At 34.5% G+C, this 13,794-nt stretch overlaps 2 protein-coding genes across 2 annotated transcripts; one reads left to right on the top strand and one right to left on the bottom strand.

Moving 5' to 3' along the window:
- The first annotated feature begins 2,189 nt into the window (after positions 1-2,189).
- Positions 2,190-7,893, top strand: LOC118059941 (calcium-dependent mitochondrial ATP-magnesium/phosphate carrier protein 1). Its single transcript, XM_035072984.2, has 7 exons — positions 2,190-4,074; positions 4,499-4,916; positions 5,078-5,222; positions 5,627-5,742; positions 5,825-5,903; positions 6,493-6,726; positions 7,275-7,893. Exons 1-7 carry the CDS (start codon positions 2,874-2,876, stop codon positions 7,593-7,595), a joined length of 2,514 nt encoding a protein of 837 aa, XP_034928875.1. The 5' UTR covers positions 2,190-2,873; the 3' UTR covers positions 7,596-7,893.
- A 1,060-nt stretch (positions 7,894-8,953) lies between these two features.
- LOC118059942 (ATP synthase subunit d, mitochondrial) lies at positions 8,954-11,771 on the bottom strand. The gene is made up of 5 exons (XM_035072985.2): positions 11,509-11,771; positions 10,804-10,885; positions 9,543-9,607; positions 9,345-9,431; positions 8,954-9,260 (listed from the first exon to the last, which is right to left on the bottom strand). Exons 1-5 carry the CDS (start codon positions 11,677-11,679, stop codon positions 9,159-9,161), a joined length of 507 nt encoding a protein of 168 aa, XP_034928876.1. The 5' UTR covers positions 11,680-11,771; the 3' UTR covers positions 8,954-9,158.
- Between the last annotated feature and the right edge of the window lie 2,023 nt (positions 11,772-13,794).

The raw sequence follows: 13,794 nt of genomic DNA, 5'->3' as shown, positions 1-13,794 counted from the left end.
TTCTGATCACTACACGAGGTTGCTTTGTTTTCTGAAAACAACAGCAATACTTTCTCCATCATTAGGCAATCCACCATGCTCCATCTGAAAACAACAGCCTTTGATGACAGGATGGCAATTGCGAACATTGTAAGAAACAAAAAAATTTCAAAATTCGAATTTAGAAACAAATGAAGTAAGAGAAAAACTGACCCACCTTTGGAACTGGCTGCAGTTGTGAATCTGACGACTAGTTAGAAGAAGAAAAATCTCCATCCTTGCAGACTCATATATACTGTGCCTTAGGAAGGCTATACAGATGAGCCAAAACTTCACAAACTTCATCAATCCCATATTTCTCTGCATCGAATGCTTTCCACCATGAAACAAACACACAAGGTCGTCCGCAAACTGCATGAAAAAGTAATTGATGTAGCAAGTCTCAGGAAAAGAGGATATAATAAACAAGCAAAAACACCAAAATCTGTTAATAAAAAACAGAAGTTCCATCTGTTTTTCAAACTATCTTATTATATATGCAGTTCTGTCGTGTACTGATAGCTTCAAGGAATATGCCATCGAGCAAGCAAAAAAAAAAAAGGTTGTAATTCATGCTAACTGCTAAGTCATTATTAAAGAAAAAATAAAAATTACACACTTTTCCGTTCATCTCTCGATCAACGATCTTCTTTGAAGTTACCATTCAGACACGAGCTTTAAAATTTTTTACGGTGTTCGGTAACTATCAACGTTCTATTAGGTTATCTGAAACTAATTTTTTATTATAATTAAATTTAATCATGATATTTGATCTGAGTTTAATTAATAAATAAATTAAATTTATATATTAAAAATAGCTAAAATTTAATTTATTATGTTTTTTTATGTTACCGTTGTTACTTCATATTTTATGCTTGATGCGTATTTTAAAAATATTAGTTTTAATATTTAAATATCTCTTTTTATGAATTGTAAATAAAAGTGTTAACATCTAATTTACTTTTGTAGTCATTTTACATATCAAATTCTATTATGAAATTCAGTTTTTAATACTCAAAAAAATTTGAAAAATAAGATTTCATTAAAGCTCTGAATTGAATCCCTTTCAAATAATTTCAAACAAACTATTAATTATTTTATAAACAATGCGTTTCGAATTAAATTATGGTTTACAGGAAAGATAGCACTGCAAAAATAATAAAAAAAATACATATGATCGTGAATCTTTTTTGGCAATTTAGCAATTACTCCTTGTATATTTTAAATATTTAGCAATTACAATTTTAAATTTAAGCACCATGGACTTTATTTTATTTTTATTTTTTGAACATTATATCTTTTTTGGTTATTAAAATAACATTATGAAATAAGTTCTACTTGAATAATCTTGTTTCTCTTTATTAGGGAATCTTATGATGGTGAATATTTTCAAATGTTAGTCTAAATTAATTAAATCTTCTATTTAGATAATTTAAAGAATACAACCATAAGATCACAATCCATTTGACCCAAAATGATTTTATCAAAATAGTACATAAATTTTATTTTTCTTCGTGAATACATCAACATAAAAAATAGATAATTTGCCTAATCCACAAAAGTCTTGAATGATGGATAGGCATTGGACTGGCAGTAAAGTACCACGTGAAGAGCTTGTTTGATGTTATAGTATAAAATTTTTTTTAAAACTTTTTTATATCAAATATATTTTTAAAACTCATCAAAAAATATATATTAATACTTAATAAAAACATGTTTAAAGAGTGTTTAAAAGTGTAATAATTATTATTTTTTAAAATATTTTTTTCAGAAATATATTAAAATAAAATATTTTTTAAAAAAATATTTTTAATATTAGTATATTAAAATGACTCAAAACTATAAAAAATTAATTTTAATAATTTTTTTTTAAATCATGAAACGCGAGTTACATTGCAACCATAAATAATTTCTAAAAGCATGTTTGTTTTTATATTTTGAAAATATTTTTTTAAAAAATAATTTTTTTTTATTTTTTGCATAAATCATTTTAATATGTTTGTATCAAAAAATAAATTTAAAAAAAATATAAAAAATATTATTTTAATATATTTTAAATTAAAAAAACTTTTAAAAAAAATTATACCAAACAAGTTGACAATTATACAAAACATACTTTAAATTTACCATCAACGACAATATAATAAGAGTCTCAGAACCCAAGATCCAAGTTCCGCCTACTTGGTTCTCACGTCAGCTTCTATGCATTTTTCGATCTTTCATTATCCAAAGAAACAAATAGAAAAACAAACAAATACAGCAGTGGTTAATTCCTCTTCACTTTAATTCACAAAAATCAGAACAAAAAGCAACAATAATTATAATAAAAAAACCAAACCAGAGGCGTACTCTTCCTGTTCCTCCTCCGCCACCGAATTCTTTCTATTTCTTTTAAGAAATAAATCCACGAATCTTTTCTAGCACTTTATTATCTCTAAAACTCCCAAAAAATTTCCACAATTTATTTTTCTCTCACAAAAAAAACTGAACTTTCACTGTTTATAACCCCCCCCCCCTCATTTCCACCCTTTGTTTATCAAGAAAGCGAAGAAAATGCAAAAATGGGCATAACACTACCGTTTACCTGTCCGTATAGCTGGGCCCTTGCAGTCTCAGATTCAGATACCCTTTAAGACCTTTCCAATGGATCTCGCAGCAATCTGGTCCAGTTCACTGTACATTTACCGCGCCTAGTTCTTCCGTTTTATTCAATTATGTGCTTTTCTTTGTTCAATTTTATTTCTACTGTTTTTATCAGAATTGTTGTTGAGATTTGAAATCGGTAAGGCGCATATAAGAACTGGGAGAGTAAAAATATTGAGTTTTTGTAATTTGGGTGTTGTGATTTTGGAGTAATGTTGTCTACAAATGATCCAATGGAGTCTTTTATGAATTCAATTCAAGTGGTCAAAGATGCGCTTTCACCGCTTGAACTTGGGATTCGGAAAGCTGCTAAAGATCTTGAAACTTGTTGGGGGGTTTCAAAGAATGATGATAAGGTAACCCATGATCTAGTTACTGATAATAGCAGCAAAGTTTCTATCTTTACTGTGGAAAATAAGAGTGTTAGTCTTGGAAATAGTGAGAATAGGCAGGGTGTGGTTAATGAAGAGAAAAAAAAAGGATTTTTATCTATTAAGTTTCCTATTAGGAGTTTGTTGGGGATGTTTTCTATGAATTTGGAAGGTGGGCATAGAAATGGAGGTGATAATAAGGCTGGGCTTCCGAAGAAAGTCTTGAAAGAGAAGGAAATGAGTAATGAAGACGGGTCTTGTGTAAATTGTTTGCGGTTTGCCATGACTTTGTCTTTGTTGGTTAATGGTTTGGTTCAGGCATTTCCTGGCCCATTTAAGATGAACAAGAAACGGTTTCAGAAAGTAGGTGACGAGGATAAAGAGTATTTGCATTCGTCCAAAAATGGGTCGAAAGCTAAGGTTTCAGGTGAAATGAAGCAAAGGAAATCAAAGGGTCAATCTGTTAAAGGGTACCAGAATATGAGTGAGAAGGGTAAGGAGGGGAAACATGTGTCCCTGGAATGCTTTATAGGGTTTCTATTTGACCAATTGGCTCAGAATCTACAGAAGTTTGATCTGGGTTTACAGGAAAGAGATATCAAGGGTTGTGAAAATAATTGTTCAACCTCACCTCCAGCATCCTCCCAGTTTGATCATTTGAGGGCAATCATAAGTATTTGGGAAGGTCAAAAGGTGTATGTAGATGGGGTTTTGGGAAATTTGAGTTTTGCGAGAGTGGGTGGTGTGCCATCAAGTATAGTTGGAGTATCCTCTTCAGTTAATGAAGAGGGTGATGATGGTGCAAGTAGTGCACCAACCAACAGCACTGAGGACACAGGGAGTAGTTCACCACAGAATCTAGCAAGTGGGATACTGAGCATTCCACTATCAAACGTAGAGCGTTTGAGATCCACATTATCTACTGTTTCATTGACAGAGCTAATTGAGCTTGTGCCACAACTTGGTCGATCTTCTAATGACTATCCTGACAAGAAAAAGCTATTCTCTGTCCAGGATTTCTTTAGATACACAGAGGCAGAAGGTATGGTTTTTCATCTCCTTAGGGAATCAATCCTGTATTGGTTTTATGTTCTATTCCTGCTTGTTTCAATGGAAAATGAAATATGTGTGTATGAAATATTGCTGAGCATACAGCTTGCTAGTGTTGTGGCCTTTTAGATGAGTAGTATTTGTTTCATTTCAAAGTTTACACAATATCAGCTGAATGGAGCTGATATATTCATTTGTGCTTATGGAATGTGCTTCACTGGAAAAGGAGAACTTGTTTGACAAACAGAACAGTTAGTAGATGCAACTGTTATTTTTTTACCCTCCAGATAGGGTAGAAAGATAGAAAGGAAAAAAAAGAGAATTGCTTATCTTCAAATGGATTTCCAATTATACCGATCCTTTCTGTATCTTTCATCCGAAATAATGCTCTTATTTGCACCTTCACATTCTTATAGGAAGAAGATTCTTTGAGGAACTTGACAGAGATGGTGATGGTCAAGTGAATTTGGAAGATCTTGAAATCGCATTGAGAAAGAGAAAATTGCCCCAGAGATATGCCCGGGAATTCATGCGGCGTGCTAGAAGTCACTTGTTCTCAAAATCATTTGGGTGGAAACAATTTTTGTCCTTGATGGAACAGAAGGAACCAACAATTCTGCGTGCTTACACTTCTCTGTGTTTAAGCAAGTCTGGGACCCTGCAAAAGAGTGAAATATTGGCATCACTAAAAAATTCTGGACTTCCAGTGAATGAAGACAATGCTGTTGCTATGATGCGATTTCTGAATGCTGATACAGAAGAATCTATTTCTTATGGGCATTTTCGTAATTTTATGCTTTTGCTGCCTTCTGATCGACTTCAAGATGATCCCAGGTAAGATGTTTGTGTTCATTTATTCAGAGCAATTACATAAATTTTAGGCAAGCTCATTTACATCATTTACTGTAGGCTTACCTCCATTTGATCAGAATGAAATTGTGTAATTTACTGGATTATGTCTAACTGATGTTGGCTTCTCCTCCTAATACATACAGGAATATATGGTTTGAAGCAGCAACTGTTGTTGCCGTTGCACCACCCGTGGAAATACCTGCTGGAAGCGTTTTACGATCTGCATTGGCCGGGGGTCTTTCATGTGCACTCTCTTGTTCTCTTATGCACCCTGTTGATACAATAAAGGTAAACTATTCAGTGTAATTTTGTGCACTTTTTTTTGTCTCTAATGCAACTATAAACATTTGACCAATTATAGAAACATTGACTATTGGTAATTTAGAGGGATATTCATGATCAAATACTACATAGCTTTTCCACTTAAGTTGGCGTCTGCTTTCTGTCAGTATCTCGTCTTTTGCTTATAATAGCCTTGTATTAGACTTTCAAAAGCTGGAAAAAAGACGACTTAAGATAATATAATTCAGACAACTAAGTATTGTAGCACATAGATGCAACGTTAAATTGAGCAATGTAATCTTAATTTGCTTTTGTTCATCCTTAACATATATATCTGTGGTTTCCATTATTGCTGATGTTAGGTCTTCTCATGATTGCTTTCATGATCTGTTGTGTTGATATTCTCTTAGACTCGGGTGCAAGCTTCAACATTGACCTTCCCAGAAATAATTTCAAAGCTTCCACAAGTTGGAGTTCGAGGATTGTATAGGGGTTCGATTCCTGCAATTTCGGGACAGTTTACAAGGTTATCATTATTTTTTTATCTTCCAGACTTTTGATGAGTAGCAACTACTTGTTGAGCTCACCTTTCTCTATTAACATTTCAGCCACGGCTTGCGAACTGGTATATTTGAAGCTACCAAACTTGTGCTAATAAATGTTGCCCCAACACTCCCAGATATCCAGGTGATGCTTATTATTATGCCACTAGAGTTAATTTTTTTTCGATTTACAAGTACTGAATCTTTAACATCTTGGTCTTCCCGAATCTCTTGAAGGTGCTTGTAAGCAAAGAGTTTGAAGTGGCAGCAATAATTTCAAGCAGCCATTTCTTTATTGCAGGGAATGGCAATATTGTTGGCTTCTGCTTAAGCATGAGACCTTCAACAATATTGTTTTTACCACTGCTTGTATTGCTGTTATTTCAACTTATTAAAACAATTCAGTTGCTGGTCTCTCTCTGTGTGTTTAATTCATGCATCTTGTTCATTAATCATTGCAAGTCCGCTCTTTTTAGAGAAGATGGATATATCAGTGCAGCTTATAAGAGTATACTTTAGTTCTTGACTAGACTATTTCTTTGTCTTGCAATCTTTGCTATTATATCAAACTCGAAAGTTGTTCCTATGCTAAAGGAGATGACTAGACAGGTGGCGCATAAAATGAATATGATAAGGCCTATACCCCCAGTTTTATTAGGAAATGTTATTCTGAAACAACTATTCCAACTCTAATCTGAAAAAAAACTGTTAACCTGCTTTGGGGTGCTATACAGGTTCAATCTGTAGCATCATTATGCAGCACATTTTTGGGGACAGCAGTGCGGATCCCTTGTGAGGTATTGAAGCAGCGTTTGCAGGCTGGCCTTTTTGACAACGTAGGACAGGCTATTGTTGGTACTTGGCAGCAAGATGGCCTAAATGGGTTCTTTCGTGGGACTGGTGCCACTCTTCTCCGTGAGGTTCCATTTTATGTTGCTGGCATGTGTCTATATGGTGAATCCAAGAAGGTAAGCTGGTTTTCATGCTTAAATATTTATATCCCCTTTGCTTTTGTAAAATTTTGAAGGTGCAGTTATGCATTCTATGTGCATGTCAACCAGAGAGTGACATTTTTCTTCCTGTAGTCCACCAAATTAGGAAACAAAATTATTACAATAGAAGGGCATTATTGATTGCAATATTTAATTCCATGGAGGCTTGGTTTTTTTAGCTTACTTTCTTGAAATGAATTTTATTTTCAAGATGATTCGTAGCAATAACATTTTTGTCGGGGTTTGTACACTTGTAATGCCAGGAATTGGTTGTTTCTTTAAAAGAGTTGTATGAAGGAATGAAGTTATGACTAAAAAGTACAGAAGGGGAAAGTAACCACTGCAATAAATTGTTCAAAACATGCCAACAGATTAATAAACTGTTTGTTTAAGCTTTGCTTGATCTTGTCCCCCCGCTAGATGCATTTGAATTTATTTTTCTATCAAAACATAATTATTTTTTTTTGCAATTTTTTTTAATTTGTTGTTTTCTGTATAATGTGTAATTGATTTGATTCTTCAAGGTTGCTCAACAACTTTTAAGGCGGGAGCTGGAACCCTGGGAAACAATTGCTGTTGGGGCTTTATCTGGAGGCCTAACTGCTGTTATCACTACCCCTTTTGATGTACTGAAAACTAGAATGATGACAGCTCCACCAGGAAGAACTGTATCAATGTCATTGATAGCTTTCTCTATACTCCGACATGAGGGGCCCCTTGGCTTATTCAAAGGAGCAGTGCCGAGGTTTTTCTGGATTGCTCCCTTAGGTGCCATGAACTTTGCAGGCTATGAGCTAGCAAGGAAGGCCATGGACAAAAACGAGGAGGCCACAAAAGTTGAGTAGTTCTGGGTAGATATCTACGACGGCCTTTCTGAATCAAGAACCCTATCAACCACAGCCTCCAGTTTTAGATTTGTGAATGCTGGTGGAAGATGTTTTTCTTTTTCTGAGTTCTCAGCAACAGATGCATCAAATTTTATCCGTCGACAAGCCCTTTTTGCTTTCCTTTTCAGGGTCTCTTGTTAAAAAAATTTCAAGTTTTGGCAAGAATAGCAGTTGATCTGTTTTTGCAGTGATCTTGTATTTTGTTCCCGAAATTTTATTGTACATTTTTTGTGCAGTTATTTTGTTCTTTCATTAATCTGAATCTTACTGCATTCAACGAGTCATGACCAGGTTGTTGAATAATTGTGCATTTGCAACATCCTTATCTCCAGCCAGCATCCACTTGTAGCTAACATATGAAAAGCACAGACGCTATTTGAATTTGGTAGAACCCTTTTTTTAAAATCTTATGACATTGCAAACCCAGTCTTTAGCTCCCGCAGGCAACCGAGAATCGTTTTTGAGAGAGGAAAAGGACAAATTGACACCGTTTCAAAGCGCACAAACGTCTATCCTGAAAGCTCACGAGTGTGAGATGCTCATCCTTAGGAGTTACTGTGCCCAACACTGCATCAAATTCATGCTTGCATCGTGGAGTTGCTGTGACAACACGGAGAGGGGGGATAATGTCACTCGGTACCATTACATGAACCACAATGAAAAAAGGCCTAAAATATTCATGCGAGTTCAAAAATAAAAACTAGAAATCGGAGATCATAAAAAGCAAAGAATATTCACGAGCAGTCCAACTAAATTAACCAATGATATACTAGCAGAAGGCAAGGAACAAATTTAATCATCGTCTAACACGTCTGGGGAAACTTCAAAGAGCCTGAATTGTATCTCTCAAGAGCTTTATTTGTATCTTTGAGGAGCCTTGAGAGACGAGCCTTAATTGTATCTTTGCTTATGTTAGATGATGACGCTTCTGAGAAAAAAAAAAAAATGATCTTCAGAGTCTACGAATAATTTAGATCATTAGAAATTCGGACACCACCACCAATCATCAATGAAGTAAGTTTAGGCTGCCATGCAGGAAACTGGGTCACAAATTTAGTTGGAAAAGAAAAGGAAAAGGCAACCAACCCCTATGAAAGCTACCTAAAATTGTCACCATCGTATAAGAGCTACAGGGAGTTCTCTTGTTTCCACCAGCGTGGGTAAAACAAAAGTCTTGGTCTCAACAAGGAACGAACATCACCTTCGAAATGAAGTTGAGCATCATAAATGGATGTTTTGAATGTTAAAAACGCCAGCGTTATTTGCATCATAAACAGTCAAAATGGGAAAAAGGAGAGAACAATGACAATTGCTGCTGATCAGAATATGCGCACAGCCTTGTAAATCCCAACCGGCCTGTCCAAATGAAGTTTAGCATTTGACATGGTCACTGTTGAAGGTCCAATTCTACAAACATGGAGCCACCTCGTAGTAATTATTATTATAAAATGAAAAAGGAAAACACCACAAGTTCAGAGTTTCAGGGTTGCCGAGGCTTGAGGCCAAAATCAGCTAATGTGATCAATAACCCCAATAGTCATTACGGATTTCATCATCAAACTTTTTCTTCAGCTCAGGATGCTTCTCGAAGTACTCTTCTGCAGTCATGGTGCTGATTTTTTTCTGCTCAGATTAATGACTGGATGTTAGAAATCATAAACTGGACACGAATAAAACTAAAAGATAAAAGTATCCATTTCCATTTACCTTCAATTCTTGAACATCAGCAATTTCTTTATCCAAGCGCTCAGACTCCTTCAGGGATTGTTGCTCTGCTTCTTTCAAATCCACCAACTGCAAACCAAATGAAAATATATGCTATGAGAGAGAGGGAGGGAGAGGGGGCAGCAAGAGGCAAGTTTTAGGAACCAGTATAAAAATCAGAATTGCACTTTTGGCTCGCACCAATTGATCAAATTTAGGCTTGTATTCTGGAGTCGTTTTGTCTTCAAACTTAGGGATCTCTACGCCTGCAAAAGAATACAGATAATTGGCTCAAATCAGTGCTCTAATAGACAATGGCTCCATTTTAATAACCAAAAGTTATAAGAAATGAAAAAACAGATTATATTCCTGTCCATAAGATCCAATAAGATAGCAGAGCTATGATTTTAGGTACACTTAATTTAAACTTTAAATTGAAAATGGGGAACAACACCCTAATTAGCCCAAAGAGGCCATACTAAACACAGTATGGACCAAACCTAAAGCAAACAAAGCACAGGTCAACACACTCCATTGTAGGACCAAAACAGTTCACACAAACTCCAAGAACTAAGATGTACTGTGCAGAATCTAAAGTATGAGTCTAAGCATCATGTCATGCACTGGGAAAACACATACTGGGGAAAGAAGTTGGTATTAAACAAGGGACAACCTAATAGAACCAAAACAAAGCACTTCAATTTCAAAAGGAATAAACAAACAGAAAGCAATAGGACTTTTGGAACACGGGAGATTAACATGGGTCATCTAAAGGAGCTTGCAAGCATATCAATAAGGAATTTCAGCCATCATTGGATTGAATCATAAGCAAATTCAGAAAAAAAGTAGATGAGTTTTCAAAATAGCTTGTAAGGGGAAGAATGGTAGCTCTATATTGGATGGCATATCATCTAAAGAAACTTCTAAATATGAAATTACATGAGAAGAACAAATAAAGAGCTAACCTGTCATTCATAGATGTTAGGCTGAAATTCAACTTTGGAAAAATTGTTTTAGACCCTGATGGCAGGGAATTTGAAGCCTAGAGCAAAATGCACTGTTAAAATGATGAAGAGATAGATATGGCACTAGCTCTTAAAAGTCCAAAAAACTTGGCAGGTATCCAGCATAGAATCAAAGGTCAAATTTTTCCAAAGTCATAAATGCAGTTACATAAACATTCAATCATCTAAAGGAGTATTTTAATCAACCTATAGCAGATAATTGCTAGCAACTATAAATCATTTTGCATCAACAATATATCCCAAGTTAATTATTTATCCAATATGGGGCAGTAAAACTTGAATAGTTAACTGCCAGCAACATCACTGACACCAGCAAGTAACAAAATCAAATCAAGTAAACAAGTATCAAGCAGCACAAGGCAGCAGAAACAACATAAAGTGAATCAGGTAACCTAAAGACACGAGGGTTACATTTGTGAATGAACAACGAAACATACTTTCATATGCCTGTTTGTACATGTCCACCAAGCGAGAGCCAATTCCTTTTCTGTAATATTCCCAGTTTATGGGTTCGGGCTCCTGCACAACAAAACAACTAACACTCATAAAATAATACTGGCAATCACAAGCAGAAGTAACTATAAAGCTATAAACCACTAGTAAGGACAATAGACTCGACTTTCACAGGGCTGCTTTCAGAAATACAATGCCACTCCAAAGAGACGAGCATGAATCTCACTCTACGTATTCACAATTAATAGGTCTCTAGTGCTTTTGGAGACTGAATTGAGCGGAATGCAGCTTGACTTAGCACAAAATAATTCCATATATTTTAGCTTTCCTACCAACACAACAATATAATGTCCTCATACAATCATACAGTGCCAGTACAGACCAATCACTAATTTCCCATTTTAATTTTTCAGGAAACAGTGTAATTTCAATACAAAACAGACCCATCTCGTAAATCCAAGCCAAATCCCTTATCAAAACGCAAAAACACAAATAAAATTAAAAATCACCAATCCACCATAAAAAAATGATTCAAAAAAATTACAACCCTAACTACATAATTAAATAAATCATATGCAAACAAATCTAATACAGTTAACAAAAATTATATATCTAGAAATGCCAAGATTAAAAAAAAAACAATAAATCCAGATAAAAAAAGGAGATCTAATAAGATAGAGAGGAGAGACCTGGCTGAACTTGGTCCCGAGTTGGGCGTTAACTTCGTTGAAAGCGCGACGAAGAGTAGCAAACTCTTTGCGAGCCTCATCGGAGACTAAAAGCTTGGCCATCCCATCCCAATCAACGGTTTTCGATGCTTTGAATGCCACATCCACTACTTTCTTTGAAGGTCCGCTCATTTTCTCTCTTAACTTTCTCAGCGGCCAAGCAGGAGGTTTTGAGATTGGTAGATGTTTTGAGTGATTTTATCACTGGCAAACGGCCTTCACTTAGCTGGCCGTGTAGCCCTTTTCTTTTTTTTGTGTGGAATCTGCGACGTTTTGGGATGAAATTTCGAGGGGTAGCCCAATGGGCTGTGATGGGCTAAGTTCATCGAGTCCGTGGATATTGATATTTGGAATTGGGCCTTCATTAGTTCTAGAGAATCCTCACCTTTCCTCAAACCTTAAACATGAATCTCCAACAGGCTTTTATTCTTATGGCTGAGAACACCGTTCGGATTCGGGATTCGACAGACCCATCCATAGCTTAAGCTGACCGTATAAAAAATTAATTTGGAGAATGCAATGGGCCAATTTTATTTAAAAAAAAAAAAAAAATTGACTGGCAAATCTGATGATATATTTACTAATCAGGTGTACATTAATAGGATATATTTTTTCTATGTAATGTTATTAAAAAGTCTTCTTGTTAATGACGTGGCTATGACTAATGTTTAGATCAGTTTAATGACTCGAGGTTGAAGTAAAGTGAAAACATTACCTTGAAATGGAGCAATAAGTGGCCAGTAATTAATTACAAAGAGATGGTATTCATAGTTTAAATTTTATCTGTATTTTTTAATTTGTTTCTAAGTGTGCTATCATTGATAGGGCATGGTTGAAAATGTAGTTATAGTTGTTTTTTAAAATATTTTTCGTGTTGAAATGTATAAAAATGATGTTTTTTTTTTATTTTTTTAAAATTTATTTTTGAGATTAGCATATTAAAATAATTAAAAATACAAATAAAATATTAATTTTTAACAAAAAAAATTAAATTTTTATGAAATACGGTTTAGCCGTGTTTCTAAACATTCTCTAAATACTTGAGTTAGCTAAATGGAGGTTTTTATATAAAAAAATATTCTTGATTAAAATCTTACCATGTACATTGTAAAAATTCGATAAATTAATAAAAACCTCAAGTTAGCAAGGTATTTCTCGTGGTTTGACGTGGCTATGATGTGTATCCTGTCTAGAAGTATTTCTATAATACTTGAGTTAGCTAAATGGAGGTTTTTATATAAAAAAATATTCTTGATTAAAATCTTACCATGTACATTGTAAAAATTCGATAAATTAATAAAAACCTCAAGTTAGCAAGGTATTTCTCGTGGTTTGACGTGGCTATGATGTGTATCATGTCTAGAAGTATTTCTATAATACTTGAGTTAGCTAAATGGAGGTTTTTATATAAAAAAATATTCTTGATTAAAATCTTACCATGTACATTGTAAAAATTCGATAAATTAATAAAAACCTCAAGTTAGCAAGGTATTTCTCGTGGTTTGACGTGGCTATGATGTGTATCATGTCTAGAAGTATTTCTATAATACAATATTAAAACAGAAAAACCTTGAAATGGAAGAGGCAGTTCTTGATGAGACTCGGAGGATTAAACAAGCTCTGTTAATGGCAGGCAGAGGCAGTCAATTGATTGGACTTTAAGCGACCTAGGAATTTAGGTATCTCATGTCCCATTGCGTTTTACAGCAAGGTTTGTCCGCTACTTACAATCAACAAGTCATTGAATTTATGAGCTAACGTGTGTTACATGTAGCTTGTTTGAATATTTTGCTCGTATCATAGCATTTCTTCATGGAAGTTTTAGGTGAGACATGAAGTGTTAAAAAATTATTTTAATTTAATAACTTAAATTATTAGATAAGATTTTAAAATATATCTTTTCAAGTGAAAGTTTTTTGAGCTTGAAACTTATACATGTTTATATTACCTTAAATATGATTTTTATCAAATAAATAATGATAGTAAGATTCAAACTCTTGATTATTTGATCATCAAGAATATGATAGCATGTTAAAAAATGCTTTCTCTAACATAAAGTGCGCCGTTCCCATTGAATTCTACAACACTTTGATACGAGGTATGAAATCTCGGTGCCCTTTCTGAAGCTGTTAACGACATCAAATCAGTTGATGGTCTTACTACAGGAAAGTATTGATATCGTTTGTTTTCCACCACTGGAGGGGCTTCACTGTTTATGCCCTCTCAGGACTGGCTTCACAGTACACA

The sequence above is a fragment of the Populus alba genome, chromosome 10, assembly GCF_005239225.2.
Source record: "Populus alba chromosome 10, ASM523922v2, whole genome shotgun sequence".
Lineage (NCBI taxonomy): Eukaryota > Viridiplantae > Streptophyta > Magnoliopsida > Malpighiales > Salicaceae > Populus > Populus alba.
This window is presented reverse-complemented; position numbering and strand designations above follow the sequence as displayed.